The 21,414-nt window shown below is 42.5% G+C and overlaps 1 protein-coding gene across 2 annotated transcripts in view; it reads right to left on the bottom strand.

Annotated features, from left to right (window-relative positions):
- Positions 1 to 9,777, bottom strand: part of COG2 (component of oligomeric golgi complex 2) — a 51,156-nt gene extending 41,379 nt beyond the window's left edge. Inside the window, exon 1 of one of the 2 annotated variants that reach the window (XM_002809310.5) lies at positions 9,537 to 9,777. In XM_002809310.5, coding sequence (XP_002809356.3) covers positions 9,537 to 9,608 — 72 coding nt within the window. In that variant the 5' untranslated portion in view covers positions 9,609 to 9,777. The remainder of the gene's footprint in view (positions 1 to 9,536) is intronic. The other variant, XM_024257535.3, reaches the window with a different exon arrangement.
- Positions 9,778 to 21,414: the final 11,637 nt, after the last annotated feature.

Below are 21,414 nucleotides of genomic sequence, written 5' to 3' on the forward strand. Positions count from 1 at the left end.
GGAGGGTGCTGGGGGTGCTGAAGGTGCCGGGAGAGGGGAAAGAATGGACAGGCAGAGCACAAGGGGTTTGTAAAGCAGTGAAACTGTTCTGTGTGATACTGTAATAGTGGATACGTGACACTATGTACTTATTAAAACCCACTGAATGTAGAACACAAAGAATGAACTGTAATAAAAACTATGGCACTTCAGTTAAAAATAATGCCTCAATATTGGTTCATCAATTGTAACAAAGGTACCATACTAATGCAAGATGTTACTAGGAGAAACTGTGAAGGGGGAGGCAGGAGGGGATAGACGGGACCTCTGTGCTTTCTGCTCAATTCTTCTATAAAACTAAAACTGCTCCAAAAAATAGTCTATTAATTTAAAAATACTAAGGTAGATAAATTTTTTTTCCTGAATGGAATAGTACCCACTTTTTGAAAATAAGCTATTTTAGTTAAAAAGCAATATTTTTAAAAGTAGACTTTTTTCTTGTTAAAATATACATGCCTGTGTCTGAAAAGCTGGAAGAAGTCAAGAATTATGGTCTGTAAGCCCAGAAATTAAAAGAAAAATCATTTCTCTTTATACTCAGAGATATTTCTGACTTAAATCCAGGTAAAGTACAAATGCCCCAAGCAGCTAGAAGTTGACTAACAAATCAAATACAGGATAATAAGACAGCAAAACAAACCAGCTGTGGAAAACCTAAGAACCATTAACTAGAATAGCAGTGACAATCAAATTTAAAACCAAATAAAGTTTAAAAGTTTAGCTGCTTTAATAACTAGTTGCACCCAAGGATGACAAACAATGACTAACACAAGAGAACTGGGGAAGTAATCATTGAAAGCTCGCCTGAGACCCAAATATCAATATCCTTAACACTGAGAAAATTTCATAGAACTTTTAACAGAAGAGCAAAATTCTCCAAGCTGCCCCATGCTGACGGCCAAAAAGTAAAATGTTCTCCAAATATAGAAAACTATCAACCTCGGCTACTGCAGCGGTGACAGAACCCAAATCCCCCAGACATCATCATTCTGTATTCATAATGATGGGAGGTACTACTAAGAGGCAACATCAAGCTGAAGACATGATCTCTGCACTCAAAACATGTTCAGTCTCATTGAGATAAATACCAATACAAAATATTATGTGCTAAACTGTGGACTAAATAAACTATGGGTGGGAAGTCATAAAAGATTAGTATGAGCTCCTGTATGTCTGTGTGTTTCAAACCATTCTTTAAGACAAAGGGCCAACTAGATAAGAATAAATGCCCCTGCATATTTGATAAACATTAAATATTCACTACGTGCAGAAAAATGAAACTGGACCCCTATTTCTCACCATATATAAAAATTAAGTCAAGATGGATTAAAAACTTAAATGTAAGACCTGAAACTATAAAAATCCTAGAAGAAAACCTAGGAAAAATTCTTCTGGACATTGGCCTAGGCAAAGGATTTACGACTAAGACCTCAAAGCAGATGCAACAAAAACAAAAATAGACAAATGAGACTTTGTTAAACTAAAAAGCTCTGCAGAGCAAAAGAAATAGCAGAGTAAACAGGCAATCTACAGAATGGGAGAAAACATTTGGAAATTATACATGCAACAAAAGACTAATATCCAGAGTCTACAAGGAACTTAAATCAACAAGAAAAAAACAAGTAACTCCATTAAAAAGTGGGCAAAAGACATGAACAGACATTTCTCAAAAGAAGACATACAAGCATCCAACAAACATATGAAAAAATGTCCAACATAACTAATCATCAGAGAAATGCAAATTAAAACCACAATGAGATACCATCTAACACCAATCAGAACAGCTTTTATTAAAAAGTCAAAAAACAACACTGGATGTGAGAAAAAGGAATGCTTATACACTGTTGGTGAGAATATAAATTAGTACAGGTTCTATGGAAAACAGTATGGAGACTTCTCAAAGAACTAAAAATAGAACTACCATTTGACCTAGTAATCCTACTAGGGAACATCCACCCAAAGGAAATCATTATATAAAAAAAGACACCTGCACTCCTATGGTTACTGACGCCCTATTCACAATAGCAAAGTCATGGAATCAACGTGTCTATCAATGGAGGACTGGATAAAGAAAATGTGGTGCATTTATACCACAGAATACTATGCAGCCATAAAAAATGAAATCATGTCTTTTGCAGCAACGTGGATGGAGCTGGAGGTCATTATCCTAAATGAACTAACTCCGAAACAGAAAGTCAAATACCACATCATCTCCCTTCTAAGCGGGACATAAATGATGGGTACACGTGGACATAAAGATGGAATTAATAGACACTGGGGACTCGAAACAGGAAGGGCTGGAGGAAGTTTAGGGCTGAAAAATTACCTATTGGGTACAACATTCACTATCTGGGTGATGAATACACTAGAAGCACAAACCTCACCATTACACATATAACCACATAATAAACTTGTACATGTACCTCTTGAATCTAAAATAAAATAAAATAAATAAATAACAAAAGTAAAACCACAATGAGATACCCAATAAATAAATATTCACAGTTTGACTCAGGCACTGCTGTAATTACAGGGAGGCACAGCAATGAAAAGCAAAGACAACATTCCTGTTCTCAAGGAGCATATATTCTAATGGGGAAATGAGAAAATAAACATGTAAACAAACATTATGAATAGTGGTAAGTGCTACAAAGAAAATAAAACGGAACCCTATGAAAGTGAGTGATGAAAAGGCGATAGAAGACCCTTACAAAGTGGAATCTGAGCTGAGATCTGAATGTCATGAAGGCATCAGCCATGGGAAAGACTGTGGGAAGGGAACCCTTCCTCACAACAGCAAGCTATGGGCAAAAACGTCCCTGGAGCTCTTCCCTCCAGCCCCTGCCCTCAAACCTAGTGCTGTCCCCAGTGCAGGGTGGCTTCACTGACACATGACCCAGTTAGTCTGGAACTCGTGTCTTCCAAGGCTCATTCTAAACCTTTATTTGGTTACCAAATTACTGAAGCTTGAGAAATTAAAAATGTATGCTAAAGTGCTTTCCAGCATCTACGGACAGATGATCTTATAAGTTTTATGAAATAGCAACACTTAAGTTCTAAATAACTTATTATGTTTAAGTGGATTAATCAATTTTATGTCTAAATCCTCTGTTCAATACCATACCTGTGTTTGACGTATTTATGAGAAGGCAAAGAAAACCTATAACCTGTCACTTCCATTTAACAAATATTTGTGCTCTGTCCCAGCTGATTTCTTCTCTTTCTCTCTCCCTTTTACCCCAATTTAACACTAATGATAACCTATGTGGTCTTTTAGCTTACTTTCTCAACTGAATTTCTTGAGCTCTTAAGCAGAATGATCTCATTCTGAAGTGCTCACTGCTGTGGGTGTATTAGGGACACCTGAGGAAGCCCAAGCCCCATTTTGTGATTAATTTGTTTAGTTAAATCTTCAAAGAAATTTGATGTTAAATGCTATATGACTAAACAACAAAGATCTACTTACATGATGCTTATCTAACTTTGAACAAAGAAATATACCAGGTAATAAAAACTCAAGGGACCATGAGTTCAACATTTTATTCAAGTAATACATTTTATAATATTGCAAGAAGTGACTTGGAAAATCAAAAGCCAGAACTGCTCAAAAAACTTTTTTTTTTTTGTGTACCAAAGAACTTGTTTCTACCAAAGGTCAACTGAATAAACTGTATGAGCAATGGTACTGATCTCATACCATCAAGAAAAGTATTTCGCATTAGGAAATCACTCCACATGTGGGTAATTAGAAAATTCTGTGACAATCAGTCTCAAATATATTCCTTATTTCTGTTGCAAACTGAAGCCAAAGAGAATTCAAGCTTTTCATGAAGACTGAAAATGAAACCATGAACCTGTAAGGTCAACATTTTAGTTGCTGTGAAACGATAGCACACGCTGTGCCAGGCACTCAGCAACACTGGGCTGTGCTGCCTTCACACTTATATCCGCTTTCCTGTATCTCATCTACAGGCCAAGAGTCCAGATCACTAGATGGGTTACAATTTGTTTTAAATAAGTGATGGCCCTCCATCTTGTCCCTACTGATAAAATGCATGTGCTTTAGCATAGGGACTATGTGACATTTTTAGGCTGTTCTCAGTATTCAAAATCACACATTCCAAAGTTCCTACCATCTAGAAAGGAAAGCATGACACGATTATTTTTCCAGTACTGAAGCCTGGGAGTCAGGAGATAAGGGCCCTGGGTTGCCCCAGTTAGCTGTGTGACTCTGGGGGAAGTCACAACACCTCTGGACCTCAGTTTCTTTATCTGCAAACTGGAAGAATCTACTACAGTTGTCCCTCTGTATCTGAGCATTCCACACCCTCTAATTCAACTAGCCATTAATTGAAAATATTCTTTAAAAAAATAAAAAGTAACGCAAATAAAAATACAGCATAACAACAAAATTTATACTGTATTAGGTAGTATAAGTAATCTAGAGGTGATTTAAAGTATTCCAGAGGATGTAAGTAGGTTATATACAAATACTACACCATTTACAAGAGGGTGTTGAGCATCTGCAGATTTTGCTATCTGTGAAGGGGTGGGGGGTGTCCTGGAATCAATCCTCTGCGGATACTGAGGGGCAACTGTAAGTTTCTTTATTCACAGAAACACAAAATGACAAGAGCCAGAAACACTGCAAAGAGTACTGAGATAAGCATCACCCCATGACACAAATGAGGAAACTGAAGCCCGCAGAGGCCAGTGATTTGCACAAAATCACACGAGTGGTCAGCAGAGCTGAAACTGCGGCCCACATCTCCAGGTCACTGCTATTCAATCAGCTAGGCATTATTCTCTTGGACATACCTCCTGTTTCAATATTCCCTATTCACTCACTTAGAATACAGAGGAGCCTCTGAACTACTGTAAGGGGTCCCCTTATCTGAGGGAGATACATTCCAAGACCCCCGGTCGATGCCTGAAACCACAGATAGTACCCAACTCTATATACACTACGTTTTTTCAATCTAATAACCAAGATAGCTACTAATCAATAGAAACTGTCCATCAATGCAATAAGCTGCTCTGAAATACTTCCAAATGTTCTGGAAAATGCTTTCTCAAGTTTTCATGGTGTACACAGGTGGCAGTCTGATTACATACAAGCACCTGTTACATACAAGCACCAAGATGCATTTTGAAAAGGGCACCCTGCCTGTGATGTAGAAAGTGGACTAGAAAAAGGCAAGAATGGATGCCAGGGGACTATAGTAAGAAGCCACTAGATTATAATGGCCAGAGATAACGGTAAGTCAGAAAGTGGGAAAAGAAGAGATGGAGAGAAGTAGACAAATTTCAGAGATATTTGAGAAGTGAAATCCTAAGGCTTAGTAACAGATTGGATTTAAGAATGTGAAGGAGAGAGGTGTTATCAAGGATGACTCCTGGTTTTCCGACTCACAACCAGATGGATGGATTACCTCAGGTCTACTATTACCTGAGACAGGTAATACCAGAAGAGAGCTAGATTTGAGAGGAGGTTGGTTTTTTTCATCTTCCCCCCACAAATTCAGTTTTAAATATGCCAAGTTTGAGGTGCCACAGATAGCCAAGAAGAGATGTCAAGGTGCTGTGCACATGGGGTTGCAGATCGGAAGATATTTGGGCCAGAAGTATGAACATTTCACCTGCCTACATGTGGTCATTGAAGCTGCATGAAGTGGGTCACCTGGGGAAAGTGCACAGCATGTGAAAAGAAACAGACACATGGCTGAGTCCATCACCCACCAATTAATGGCTATGAGGAGGAGAATGATTATGCAAAAGAGACAAGGAGACCAGAGAGGCCAAAAGATAACCAGAAAGCACCAGGTTTCAGAAAGCAAATGAGGGGAGCGTTTGGTCTACTGAGGTCAGGGAAGGAGGCAGAAAAGGTCTGATGGATTGACTTCCATCTAGTTAACTTTGGTAAGAAGTATTTAGTGGAATGATGGGGCCAGAAGCCAGAATGAAGTGAATTTAAGAGCAAAGGGAGAGAAAGCAAAGACAACCCTTAAGCATTTGGCTGTGAGACGGAAGAGAGCGAGGGGCTTTAACTGGAGATTGGAGGGTCTAGTAGAAGAAACTAAAATAGGAGTGTGTCTGAAAGCCAATGGGAGGGAGTGTAGAGAGGGTGGGAATAACAGGGTTCTGAGAAGGGAGAGAGCACCGGATCCAAGCATGGGAGGCAGACCTCAGGAGGAAGGAAAGACCCCTACACCAGGGTCCCCAACTACCTGTTGGGAACCGGGTGGCACAGCAGGAGGAGCGCAGCCTGTATTTACAGCCACTCCATGTCAGAGCTCCGCCTCCTGTCAGATCAGTGGCGGCACTAGATTCTCATAGGAGCATGGACCCTACTGTGAAATGCACATGCGAGGGGTCTAGGTTAGGCACTCCTTATGAGAACCTAATGCCTAATGATCTGTCACTTCTCCCATCACCCCCAGATGGGACTGTCTAGTTGCAAGAAAACAAGCTCAGAGCTCCCACTGACTCTACATTACGGTGAGTTGTATAATTATTTCATTATGTATTACAATGTAATAATTATAGAAATAAAGTGCACAATAAATGTAATGCACTTGAATCATCCAAAAACCATCCCCTGCACTCCTGGTCCATGGAAAAACTGTCTTCCAAAAGTGTCAAAAAGGTTGGGGACCACTGCCCTACACAACAGGTTAATTATGGGAGTGAGAACAGGTACAAATGCAAGAATGAGGTGTCAGCAAGATGAAGGAGCTGCCGCTTGATGGCCTCTATTTTTTCTGTAAAACAGATGAAGTCATACGTGAGACAGAAGGATGTGATTTCCACAGCACACCTAGGTAAGTGGGTTTAAGTTATCTGTTAGCCTACCACCTCTCTCCTAATACCAGTATCTTACATCCTAATTCATCTACTGATTGTCAACACTCTCTAAGAGTGTTTCTACTTTCTTTTTTTTTTTTTTTTTTTTTGACAGGGTCTCACTCTGTTGCCCAGGCTGAAGTGCAGTGCTGCAATCCTGGCTCACTGCAGCCTTGACCTCCACAGACTCAGGTAATCCTCCCATCTCAGCCTCCCAAGTAGCTCAGACTACAGGTATGTGCTACCACATCTGGCTAATTTTTTAGTATTTTGTAGAAATGCGTTCTCACTATGTTACTCAGTGTGTATATCTTATTAAGCTGACAAAGTCAACAGTATCATGCCATCACCACCTTTGACCCCTCAAGTGATTCGTTCATCTGCCACTCCTGCTTTTTGATCATTTACGTAATATTTTTCCAAACTATCCCTCTTGTATTTCTCAGATCTCATAAAAACCACTGAAATAACTTTTTAAGTAGCCTCCCGCCACCAGTCAGTTCCAATTGCAACATATATGATCATGTCATTTCCTGCTTTTAAACTGACTATAACTCCACAATGAATATTGCATCAAGTGCAAATTCGTCAGTATACAAGGCCCGTTGCAACTTGCACATAGTAGGTGATCATGGAATGCCCACTGACTGAACCATTGCTACCACTGCACTAGCATGCCCTCATGATCTATGGCAACCTAAACACAGTTTCCCATCAATACCAGAAGAGAGGTAATACCAGAAGAGAGTGGATTTCAAGCAACCTTAAATCTGGATTTTCAAGCAATCTCAAATCTCCCAATGCAAATGTCATATCCCAACCTTCTCACATGCACAAAACCTATCCAATTACAAAATGTGTTGAATGAGACACATAGAAATATAGCCTAGACGACAAGTGTTTCAACCATCCTTTCTGCCATGGAAATGTAACTTATACATAGTTATATATGTTTAAGGAAACACAAATTGCAAATAACCTTTATCTTCAAGCTCCACCTAAAAAACCAACAACATTTTACACAGAACAGCTGTTCTATGTATTTTCTTCTGTGTATGTTGTCACTTTTATAAGCACTACAAAATGTACGGCATATTCACAGAGCGACGAAATATGCAACTGCTGGCATTCTGGCCACCTTCCCCCCACAGTTTGCACTCTAAGTTCTATTTTAAAACTTATATTTCTGTGATTTCATTTCCTGAAGCTGCATTTACCAAAGGCATTCTGTCAACTCAGAGTGGGAAAGGTTGTGGGGCTAGTGAGTCAGAGAAGATGCTGGTGTTGAGCCTTAAGAAGTCAAGAGATGGACAAGTTGAGATTATTCTGTACTCCGAGATTCTTGACGTCAACAAGGCCCCTGATCTCTGTGTATGGCCTTTCCTCTTCCAGGGCACCTCTCCCCAGCATGTACCCTTAGCTGTTTTTCTACCCTCATTTCAGTGTAGCTCTTAGCCAGTAGGCAAAACGAAGGGTTTCTGGATCAATGAGTTGATTCCGTACATTCTTTCAGACGTCCTAATGAAGTTACACCTTTTAGCACAGTGGTCTAATAGGAATATCACTTACAAGAATAAGGTACATTATTCCTGGGTATAGATAAGTCCTATATATGAAAAATGATATGGTCACACCGGAGAAGATACACTTTTTTTTTTTTTTTTTAAAGAGCTTTGGAGATGTAATCTGAATGCAAACATTATCAAAAAGAGATAGGCTAATTAATTTAGAAAAATAGAAAACATTATAAGTCACCAAGAAAGACAGAGTAAGATTTCAACTCACTTGCTCAAAATTGTAGATGTCTACTAATAAGCTAAAACTTTTCGCTTTTTAACACTGAAAGCAGCTACTAAAAGGTGTCAAAAATCCTAGTCCTCAGGAAATTAAATATAAACATTTTTTGAATGGTTTAAGTGCAGACCCAGAGGGATACACCAAATAGGAGCAAAGCTCCTCCTAGCTCTCACTCAAAGCCTGGCCATTTCCAAGGCTGTGCCTGATGAACTTTATCATCAGTGAAGTGTTTTCAGTTTATATTTCTTTTCTCTAAGTTTATGACCTACAACTACCAACTTCTTCAAATGCATCATGTAAAAAGAAGTAGAGCAACTTCTTTAAAGAGTAATGGTTTGCTTTGTCGTACTGCAATAGTAAGAATGTTCTAAGCTTCTAAATATCCCATTCCGGAAGCTTTAGCTGAATGTTAAGCAAAACTTCAGATTAAGTTCTTTTTCTTTCCGACCCGAGTCCCTAGGAAAGCACGTGAGCTCGGAGATTTATTCAACACACACTTAATGAGCTCCAAGGCCCCGGTCAACAAGCTTCTTTCCGACAAGGGGACTGGCAATCTGACTGCACTGCATGGTAACAGGAACGGGTAACAGTGGCTTTGACATTCAGCTCAAAACCACTTGCCCAGAACTTTCAGGCCTTTTCATGTAACATGCACGATTTTACAGAAGTGCTTTCTCCAGGCTGCACCTGCCAAACCTGACGCCAAAAGACTCATTGCGAAGTGCAGCGAGGTCTCGGCGGAGGACCTGACACTGAGCGTGCGCAGGCAGGAGCAGCCGACCGAAGAGACGGCCACAGAGGGCACAGGGCAGAGGCACCGCCATGGCCCGGCTCCGGGGAGCGGACGCCGCGCGCACCTTCATGAACTCGTCCTTGTCGAAGCAGAGCGTGTCCGGCCCCTTGGGCAGGTTCATCCTACTTTTCTCCATCCCGCCGGCCACCGCCTCTCAGTGCCCAGATCCAAGCGAGAAAACGCAGGAGCCTGCGCAGACTGACTGAGCGGCCGCGGCCACCTCCAGTTTCCACGGCACAGGGGGTCCGCTTCCGCCAACATGGCAGCGCCCGCTCCGCGGCCAATGAACGACGGCACCGCAAGCTGGCCTGCGCCTGGCTCTGGCCAAGAGGGGCGCGGGGGCCGCCGCTGCTGCGCGGGTAGGCCGTGCTGCCCTCATGCGGCGGAGGGCGGTATTGCAGCCTTGCGCGGGCTCCTGCGAGGCTGCCCACCTCCCTAGGAGGCGCGGCTGAGCTGCAGAGGTGTGTCAAAAGGGGTGAGCTGGTTTCCCTCCCATCCCCACCGTTTCTACTGGGAAAAGTTGTCGGGCAACGCTTTTCCAGTGCCTTCTCCCCTGAGACTGCTCTGCTTCGTTATGCATGGCCAGAAGTTGGCCCTTTGGTTCTCAGGCCCGTTTTCCAGGTTGGACGTATCACTGTGGTCGCATTCTTCACCTCCCTGTGCGCGGTCACTGCTGCTGGTGGGCGCTGACGCCTCTATGGAGACCCCCGCGCTTAGCCTCTGCACCCGCAGAGAAGTGTAGCGTGTCCTCCACTGGGCTCCGTTACTGGGAACTCACAGGGAAGAAGGTGGTCAGCTAGGCAGCTTTGGGTCCTCTGAGTAGCTCCCTGCTCAACTTTGGGCTCCGTTCCAGGTGGGCAGCCTCTGAGCACAACTTTGGGTCTTCAAGGTGCTTAAAGGAATGCCTCGCTATCTGATTAAACACAGCAGACAAATACATGTGCATGCATATTTATTTTTAATTTCAACCAGGAATGGACAAATTTTTGTGTTGTGGCCAGTACCGGTGCAACCAAACCAATTCTCAGACTGTCTTCCTCCTCCCCCCCACCCACCCCAATTTTATTCTGAGACGTTCTTCCTTTTTCTCCTCCCTTGCTTTTTTCTCCTCTTGTCCCTTCCGCTAGCTGTAAATACCGTGGTCAAATGATGATGATTCATTTTTCTTCTTTTCTCCTTGACATTCGGATGATTCAAACCACAAACCTCACTTCACGCTCTTCATTCTGCAAACCTTTCCTTCCTGCTTCTATTGAGGAATCTAGGCCTCTCCTCCCAATTTTTCTCCTTGGAGATAAGATTAACGCCATGATGGCCCATAAAAAGGAATGGGACAGCAGGGGGTAAGATCTCACCATGAGACTTTGTATTTCAAGTATCTCAACTAGAAAACTCATCACTTAAAAAAAAATGTGGGCATAGAATCCAAAACGCTCTACTCCCTAGCACTGGACCTAGCAGGCCCTGTTGAAGAGCCTATTTCCTGCCAGTGTCTACAGAACAGATGAACAGGATAAGAGCTGGAAGCTAGCTGGAGGATCAAAATATTCTGCCAGAGGAGCGATTGGGAAAAGTGCATCCTAAGTCCCTGTTATGTTTGTTTTGCTGGAGGAAATGAAAACCTCATTTTCTGTTTAATTTTTTGTTTTCTCTTGTTATGAAAATTTTCAAACACACAGAAGTCTGGAGAGCGCAAGAACCCCACCCTAGGAACTTGGCACTTCGCTTCAACCATCATCAACCTGTCTCCTCTGCCCCTCCCCACCCACTGCATCAAGACCTTCTTTTTTTGTTGTTATATATATATATATATATATATATATTTTTTTTTTTTTGAGACCGAATTTCGCTCTTGTTACACATGCTGGAGTGCAATGGCATGATCTCCGCTTACCGCAACCTCCACCTCCGAGGTTCAAGCGATTCTCCTGCCTCAGCCTCCCGAGTAGCTGGGATTACAGGCATGCACCACCATGCCTGGCTAATTTTGTATTTTTAGTAGAGATGGGGTTTCTCCCTGTTGGTCAGGCTGGTCTCGAACTCCCGACCTCAGATTATCCACCCTCCTCAGCCTTCCAAAGTGCTAGGTTTACAGGCGTGAGCCACTGAGTCCAGCCCTTTTGTTGGAATATGTTTTAAAGCAAATTCCAAACACCACATCATTTCCTATCCCTTAATACCTCAGTTTACACATCAAAAGAAGAAAAAGAAAACCCTGACATTTTGTAACACCTAACAAAACCAACAATTCTAATAACCAATCTATACTGGCTCTGAAAGATGGGCCTTTATCCCAAGGTCACACTGTTAATAAGTGGCAAGTTGCAAACCCAGGCAGCCTGGCTTCAAAGCCCAGTACCAAGGCACGGGAGAGGATGCTGGACAGATGAAACAAAGATGTCTGCAACCCTGTCTTCTCTTTTGAGGCTCTGCAGGAAGTCTAAGTAAGCTGGAACTTGAACTCTTTCTTTCTTCACTGTAATTCCCTTCTGACATTGTTACTGGGACTTTAGAAATAAAATGAACCTAAGTTTGTACAGACTGGGCTTATCTTGAGGATGCTAAAGGGATTAAGTGGCAAAGGCAATTGAGGGTCCCTGCTGCCTGCTGTCCTCCCAAGATTCAGAAGGGAGCCATCTGGACCCCATGGAGTGGGCTGCGGCTTGGAGACAGAGATAGTGGTGCAGACCACCACAGCCAGGTGCAACAAGAAAGACTTCAATGCTAGCATCATACTCTACAGAGGACAACGGCAAGAGAGAAAGCCTATACCTGCCCAGAGGACATGGCCCTGGGTTTCCACTCAGAGCTGATGTTCAGCTGGCACACACTATTTCAGCTGTGCTACTTGGTAAATATTGCAACATCTCAAAGGTTGGTGAATGGCCTCTGTACAGAATCTGCTGCTGCCCTGACCCCTACCTTGGCCTCATGATCCAGCCATTAGAGGGTTAGTGCCTGGCTTAGCGGGGCTCCTCTAGCTAGCTTCTGATTGGCTAGTGTCTGTGCTGTTAAATATTTGTCTGCTGTTAAATATTTGAATGTCATCTCTGGTAGTGATACTTATTTCACAGTATTTGCAGGAAGAGAAAATTTAAAAGTGCATGTAAAGAACCTACCTAATCAGTGCAAGACATAATATGGAGTCTTTGTACCTGAGTTTTTTCCCCCTTTGTTGATCTGTAACTTTCTTCAAAATGAGACTTTAGTTGACACATTTTTCCTTCTTTTTCAGTCTCTCCCCTAATTTCATCCTTTCTTGGCTTTTCTTTATAAAGCATGCACCTGCTACTTCATTTCTAAGTAAATATTAATCCCCCTTTGACTTGGCATCTCTGGAAAATTTTTAGTTCCCTATTTTCAGTGGCATTGTGACAGGTCCCATTTTTTTCTTCCCACTCTCCCCTATTTATAGGCTCCACATTTTTGGCAGGTTTGCTATAGAACACTCAAAAATTGCAAGGGGAAATATTATGCTCAGGAAATCATAGGAGCATTTTCTCTAGTAATCATCACCAAGTTCTTATGCTGATCCTCTCCTGAACTGTTGGACTAAAGCAGCTGAATTTTCCAAAAGCAACCAGAGTCGCCCTTGTTCACTACTGAAGGATAGGAGGGTTTCCATTTTTAAATGGATCATGTGCTTGACCTGAAGGCTGAGGATACAGTCAGATGGTCCTGCGTTCCTAGAGGAGGGCAGACATGGGGGTAGGGGTGGAGCAGGAGGGGACAGGGGAGACAGTCACCACCTTCAGGACCTGCACTCTGACTTGGAAAGCTCAATGAACCAACTGGGCTATTTCAACATCCCCTATATTTTGTTTATAACTCTGCCTCATTCCAGGGTGGATTTGAGGTGGTTTGGTTTGATTTGTGAACATTTCCCATGCCAATTAGAAGACATTATGTTAGGGGGTCCCCAATTCGGCCTCGTCTCCCTCATCAACTAGGAAATGTTATAGTAATACCCAAATATACTTCCATCTATGTTTTGTAATAGACCCCGCTCATAGAAATGGTAGGGATAATGTCTTTTCCTTTTTAGCATTACAGGAGAAATTGTGACTTTGAAATGAACCAAGAAGGTTACAGTTGTCTTCAAAGGAAAAAGAGTCAGTCTAGCATGCCATTCCAGATGTGACTCTATGGTGTATCCTGTGCCTTTCTTGACTTTAAGCTATTTTACAACTCTGTAAGTTGTGCATAACTGATAGCAATGCAAATAACAGTAACATTTGTCTATAAACATGCAAATAAATTTTATCCTGTGAAAGTACAGTTGACCCATCTTGCCTCAATTTCCTTTGGAAAAAGCCAGTTTTGCATATCTTACGGAAGTTCATTCGCACATCCTTGGCTGTATATTTGTCTGCTCTTTAGATTGTCTCTTGAAGTGGTGGTAACATTTTACTAGTTCTCTTGTTAAGTACTGAGTTCAAATCTTTACAAGTATTCTTTTTATATTCGTATGAAAGTTACGATTTAAAAAAAATTATCCCTTAGCAGCATTTCAAATCATAAACTGTGATAGGATCCTCATAAATGAAAGTGCAAAGAAATACAATCAGGGTGAATTTTAGAATTGTCTTCTGTGTGGCCAGCACCATGACAGGGGCTAAGAATGAATGAAGCTCAAGACCCAGCCTTTGACCCTGAAGAGCTCAGAATCTGCTTAGAGAGACGCGACCTTCAAGCATAGTAAATGTATGTGACTCTTTCACATTAGTGCTCCTCGGGGTTCTGCTAACCTTTCTCTTCCATGCTACCCTCTCCCACAGTCATCTCAGCTGTGCCCTTAGGGTTTCAGCTGTGGTCCACGTACTCACAATTCTCCCATCGCATCTTCACCACGCGCTTCTTTCCCCCCTCCACTAGACCCATGTATAATACTACTTCACTTTGATGTCCCACTGATGCCTCCAACTCAGCATGTTCGAAATTGATTCATTATCTTTCCTGAAAGGCCTTCTTTTCCTCCTTCATTTTATTTCTTGATAAATGGCTCCACCAAATGCCAGCTGCATAAGCCAAACACCTAGAAATCAATCACAGAACTGAGCCAACCGGTTGCACTTTAGAATACTCAACCACAAACCTCAAATGGGTGCAGAGGCAGAAAAGGGGTGATCCCCTTCTTCCCCATCATAAGGGGTCAAGGCTGACACTCCTATAACAAAAGACAGGTTAACAGAGAAAAGCATCAGAAATTTACTATGTGCACATATGTGCACTGGAATCATACAAAACATGAAAGCTCCAAAACAGCCAGCTGGTTGACGCTTAAGTATGCTCTTCATTGGGAAGTGGGGCGATGCTGGTGTAGGAGTGAAATAATTTACAGGGGAAATGAATGGACCCAGGAGACAGAAAGTAACCTGAAAATGATTCTCTTTGGAATTTAGATGAGCCCTAGAGGCAGACAGTGTCTTGTGGAAAAGTCCATCCAGATGCAGTTGCACTCCTCAGTCTTCTTTCCTGTGATAGAGGATGAGATTTCAGGGAACGAACCGGTGGAGGGCAATTGTGTTCCTCTTTGGGGGTCTGGTCTCCAGGTATATTAGGGAACCTTAGAGAAGAACTTCATCCTGTGCTTTAGCAGAGACAAAGAACTGGAGCCGGAGAAGAGGAGGGGGTGGTAGAGACCTTGAGGCTGCTTCTCCAGTTCAACGTGTCAAAGTGCCATATGTCAGGGCACCAGTTTCTGAGCCCCAGCAGGATACTCAGCAGTGACTGCGAACTCCCTTGTATCTCCAGCAGGCTTGCTTTCCCTCTAATGAAAATGACTAGTTAATGCCTTCAAGACTTGCCACAACTGTCTCCCCTATTTCTTCCCCACAACGCCCCCTCCGTCTTAGCTCATGCCCTTCTGTCACCTTTTGTTGGGGAAACAGAAGCAAATTGCACGACAATTCTCACATGTTCTTACCATCAGATCAAATCTATACTATATCTGTGTCCAGGTATTTTCATTTTTTATCATTTATTCCACACACATTTATTAAACACCTACTCTATGGTAGGCAATACACTGAGCATTGCTAATTCAGTAATGAACAATACAGAAAAATCCCTCTCATCATGGAATTTCCATTGTAATTGAACAGATGCACAATAAACTAATAAAAACTAAAAGTTCACTAAAAATAAAGCAGAGTTAGTGAGAAGAGCGGTGAGAGACTGTCATAGGGGAGCAAGTATCCCCACTGTCACACAGCCAGGTCCCTCCTCAGGCGCTTGGGACTCATTCTCTCCAGCCCTTTTCAGGACTCCACTCTGGGAGGTAACTCAATGCCTCCTTTCTTTTCTTTTTTCTCTTTCTTTCTTTCTTTTTTTTTTTTGAGATGGAGTCTCACTCTGTAGCCCAGGCTGGAGTGCAGTGGCACTATCTCTGCTCACTACAACCTCCGCCTCCCAGGTCCCCATTCAAGCAATTCTCCTCCCTCAGCCTCCCGAGTAGCTGAGATTACAGGCATGCGCCACCATGCCCAACTAATTTTTGTATTTTTAGTAGAGATGGGGTTTCACCATGTTGACCAGGCTGGTCTTCAACTCCTGGCCTCAAGTGATCCACCCTTCTCAGCCTCCCAAAGTGCTGGGATTACAGGTGTGAGCCACTGCGCCTGGCCTCAATGCCTACTTTCTAATGGACCACTCCTGTCAGCAACCTCTGAGTTTCCTGCCCTGCTGTCTTTCACAGTATAGCTTGTAAAATACTTCTTTATACCCTGGTTGCCCAGCTTGGTTATCATTCCCCTGGGGATACCTGAAAACTCTCTATACAATCTTGTGCACAGATCATTATAAGAGAGTCCCTTTCCAGATCTTCTCCTTCCATATACACTCTTTAGTAAAACTGATATGCCCAAGAATGCATCAGATATCATTAGTGATAGATCTAATTTCCTTTTATTTGTGATTCATGGATCAGGGCAGCCACCATCCTACAAAATAGAACAAGAGGGCCAGATGTGGTGGCTCGCGCCTGTAATCCCAGCACTTTGGGAGGCCAAGGTGGGTGGATCACCTGAGGTCAGGAGTTCATGACCAGCCTGGCCAACATGGTGAAACCCCGTCTCTACTAAAAATACAAAAATTAGCCAGGTGTGGTGGCTGGCACCTGTAATCCCAGCTACTCGGGAGGCTGAGGCAGGAGAATCACTTGAACCTGGGAGGCGGAGGTTGCAGTGAGCAGAGATTGTGCCACTGCACTCCAGCCTGGGCGACAGAGTGAGACTCAGTCTCAAAAAAAAAAAAAAAAAAAATAGAACAAGAGGTCCCACTGGGAAATTGCAGAACGGGGGGTTTTGTAAGGTGAGAACAAGGAACCAGAACAATAGAAAAAAAGAAGCTGATTAGTTAACATCAGGTTACTTCAGGAGGTGACTTGTAGGGGTTAAAGCAGGGGAAACTTCCGTATGATGCTGACACAAGTGGACTGGAATCTCCTGTTTTCAGGAAAAAACTGGTCTGTTTGGGGATTTATCTGCTTCCTTAAAGTTTCAGTTTGATTAAATGTCAGTTAGTACGAGTGACTCCATTTTGGTTTAGTCTGGTCCATTGAGGCCTAGCGCAGGAGCTCAGCCCCAAAAAACTGGTCTCCCTTAATTTTTTAACAGAAACTTCAACACTTAGGAGTTCCGTTCTTTCTTGTTAAGAGCAAAGGGTATCATTAGAAATAGAGTCTTTGGGTTAATGTTAACATGCTCTGAAATCAGAAAAGCAGAATCCCTTTGGGTTAGTGACATTGATTCTTTTAAATTAAACTAAATTGGTTTGAGGGACTACCAAAAGTGTCCAGATACAATGGGGGTAGAAACACAAATCAGCATTTTAACAGATGTTTTTCAGATTCAGTATGGTTAAGTAAAGAAAATAACTGAAAGCTAGTGTTTAAAAAAAAAGTAAATTGTATCAGGCAAGTTTTATTCCAATCAAGTCGATCTTTTTCTATATTATATTTTTAAAATACTAAATATTTTCAGCCTATAAATAATTTTTAAAAATATAGACTTATGATGAACTATTTCAGGTGTCAACTTAAAAATGTTCAAGATGGTACATAAATTCTATCAGGAGGTGTGTGAGCAAAGACGTCTACTCCTAGCAACCTGTGCTCAGGGTCTCCCGGTTCTCACTTCCTGTTCTTTTCTTAGTTTATCATAAATAATTTTTAAAAATATAGACTTATGATGAACTATTTCAGGTGTCAACTTAAAAATGTTCAAGATGGTACATAAACTCTATCAGGAGGTGTGTGAGCAAAGACGTCTACTCCTAGCAACCTGTGCTCAGGGTCTCCCGGTTCTCACTTCCTGTTCTTTTCTTAGTTTATCATAGTCATGTAGGTGTTCTCCCTACCATTCTGGACCTATATCCTAAATCTCCCTTAAGGGTTACCCTTTCTTATCTGACCTCCACATTTTCAGATTCCCCAGAGCTTGATTCTGAGTCTCCTTCTATAGCCACGTGCTTTCTAGACCAGGATTTGTCAACCTTGGCACAACTGACATTTTGGGCTATATTATTCTTTGTTGTGTATTGTAGGATATTTGGCAGTATCCCTGGCCTCTACACACTAGTTGCCAGTAGCACTCCCTGCCTGAATTGTGACAATAAAAAAATGACTCCAGACATTGCCCAGTGTGCCCTGTAAGCAAGATCGCCACCTCCTATATACCCTCATCTCTCAGTTTCAGAACCACTATTCTCCATGATTCTAGACAGTATCGTTGGTTTAAGTACTTTCTGTAAATGGAAGGCTCTAAAGTTCTAATCCTGACCTGTTTATTGAGCTCAAACTCATATCCAACTGCCTATGGAATTTCTCTACGGGAATATGTTAGAGACACCAGGTTTTTAACATAACTTTAACCAGTTCCCTCCTCTACCTGTTCCTCTCCTGGTTTTCCCCCATTTTAGTAAAAGTCATTCCCTCCTGCCTAGTGGCTAGGGCTTCCACCTTTGGGATGACTTCTCCCTTCCCCTATTCCCATCTATCAGCAAGTCCTATTGATGTTACCTCCAAAACAGAATGCAGACTTGATCGCTGTTCCCATATGAATCCAAATCCTGACGTGTGTGTGTGTGTGTGTTTTAACCTCAGTTACTGCCATCAGACTTTCAGTCCCGCTACTCTAGGAAGATAGCTGTTTTTCAAGGTCATTTCAAGGTCATTCATAATCACCACTTTGCCAAATCCCTTAAGTCATTCTCAGACCTCAGATTACTCAACCTGTCATCCCAATTGACACAGTAGTCCCTCTGTTTTTCTCGAAATGTTTCATTTTATTCACTTAGCTTCTGACTCTGCCTTTGTTTTCTACCAGTCTTTGTTGGCTTGTCCTGACCTCAACTTTTCAGCACCAATGTGCTCCTGAATTCAGACCTGTTTTCGCTTAACTCAGAGTCTTCCTCAAGGCAAAAATGAAGGCATGACTGGGCTATGTTCTCATCTGCAGGTTCAGCTGGGGAAGAATCTGTTTCCAGACTCGTTTAGGTTTTTGGCAGAATTCATTTTCTTGCACCCATATGTCTGAGGGCCCTAGCCTCTTTTCTCTATCTGTTGGAGTCTGCCCTCTGCTCCTAGAGGCCTCCTGCAGTTCCCTACTATGCGACCTCTCCACAATGGTTGTCAAGAAGCCCTTTGCTTTTTCAAAGTCAGCAGGAGAGCCTCTGACTCCAGTCAGCAAAAAAACACTAATGTAACATGGTGTACTTGTAGGAGGGACAACCCCTTACCTCACCATATTCTGCTAGTTAGAAGCAAGTCTATGTCCTGTCTACTTTCAAAGGACATAACATAGGTCAGATATCAGAGGGCCACCTTAAAATGCTGGCTAACACACCTTCCCTATCTCTACTCCCTGCAAGGACAAGCTCTTCCAGCCTCAGGGCTTTCAGTAACACCTCTATTCTAATGACTGTCACATTTCTGTCTGTAGCCTGGACCTCTTTCCTGAACTCCTGACTTGTATATCCAACTGCCTACTTGTCACCTCCATGTGGATTCAACAGGCATCTCAGATTCAACACATCCAAAACCAGACTCCTGATTTCCTCTAACTTGCTCCTCCTGTAGTCTTTCCCATCTTGGTAAGCAGCAGCTTTATTGTTCCAGTGCCTCAGGTCAAAAATCTTAAAATCTTCCGAATCCTTATCTTGTTCACAGGATCCGCGCACAAAGCATCAACGAATTCTGTGTGTTTTGCCTTCAAAACACATACAGAATCTCACTACTTCTCCCCACCTGCCCATCTACTGTTCTGGTCCATGCCAATGTCATCAGTCATCTAGATCAGTGGTTCTCACCTGGGGAAGGTTTTGTGCACTCTTCCCCACATGGGTTTTCGCAATGTCTGGAGGCATCACCACTGAGGGAAGGGTCACTACTGGCATCTAGTGGTTAGAGGCCAGGAGCGCTGCCAAACATCATACAACACACAGGGCAGCCTCCACAACAAAGAATTATCTGGCCCTAAATGTCAACAGTGCAGAGGCTGTGAAACCTGATCTAGATGAATGCAAGTAGCCTCTGAACTGTCTCCTTGCCTCTACCCTTGCTCATCCTCCTGTGAGTCTATATTCCACAAAGCAGCCTGAGGGATTCTTTTCAAATCTAAGCCAAGGCAGGCCTCTTCTCTAGTCGAAACCATACAATGGCTTCTCATTGGTCACAGAGGTAAGGATCAATCCTAACAAAGGCCTCTGAGGACTTATGTGATCAGGTCCCCACTACCTCTCTTCCCTGTCTCCTACCACTTCCCCTCTTGCTCCATCCCTATTGATCCCTGTTCCTTTCTTCAAACACAACAGGCATGCTCCCATGTTCAGTTTGCTGTTTACTTTGTTTGGGATGCTCTTCTGCAGATATTACTGCTGCTCACACTTTTATTTCCTCCAGGTCTTTGCTCAAATAAGATAAACTTCCCTGATACAGACCTAATAAAATAGCAACCTGCTCCTGTAAACCTCCACCTGCCATGCCCCATACCCTGCTTTACGTTTTTTCCTAACATTTATCAACTCCTAAGATAGATAGATTGATAGAGAGATGAACAGATATATAGATGAATAGATAGATAGATGAATAGATAGATGATAGATGGGTAGATGGATGGATACACAGATGATAGAGATAGACAGGTAGATGAATAGGTGCATAGATGGGTAGATGGTAGAGATAGATAAATAGGTGATAGAGATAGGTAAGTAGGCAGATAGAAGACACATTAGATAGATAGATATAAATGGATAGATGAAAGAGATGGATAGATATAGGTAGACGGTTGGATAGACAGATGATAGAGATGATAGGTAGATAGATAGATAGATAGATAGATAGATAGATAGATAGATAGATAATTTGTCTGCTTATTGTCTGACTGCTCCACTAAAATGGAAGCTTCACGGAGCCAAAAACTGTATCCTTCTTATTAACTATTCCTTCTAGGCAGTCTAGTGTGGTACCTGGCACATAGTAGGTGTTCCATAAATATTGAAGAATGACTAGTTTCCTTGTTTGTACTTTTGCCTTCATTCTAGCCATTCTCCACACAGCAGTAAAAGAATATTCTTAAAATGCAAGAGGAATGCTATCACTCCCCTTCACCCACCCTTCCAAACCCTTGAATTGCTTTTTATTGCTCCTGGGTTTTTTTGAGATGAAGTCTTGCTCTGTCACCCAGGCTGAAGTGCAGTGGCGCAATTTCGGCTCACTGCAACCTCCACCTCCCAGGTTCAGGACATTCCCCTGCCTCAGCCCCCCGAATAGCTGGGATTACAGGTGCACACCACCACACCCAGCTAATTTTTGTATTTTTAGTAGAGACAGGATTTCACCATGTTGGCCAGGCTGGTTTCGAACTTCTGACCTCAAGTGATCCTCCCGCTTCAGCCTCCCAAAATGCTGGGATTACAGGTGTGAGCCACTGTGCCCTGCTTAT

Source organism: Pongo abelii, chromosome 1 (assembly GCF_028885655.2).
Source record: "Pongo abelii isolate AG06213 chromosome 1, NHGRI_mPonAbe1-v2.0_pri, whole genome shotgun sequence".
Lineage (NCBI taxonomy): Eukaryota > Metazoa > Chordata > Mammalia > Primates > Hominidae > Pongo > Pongo abelii.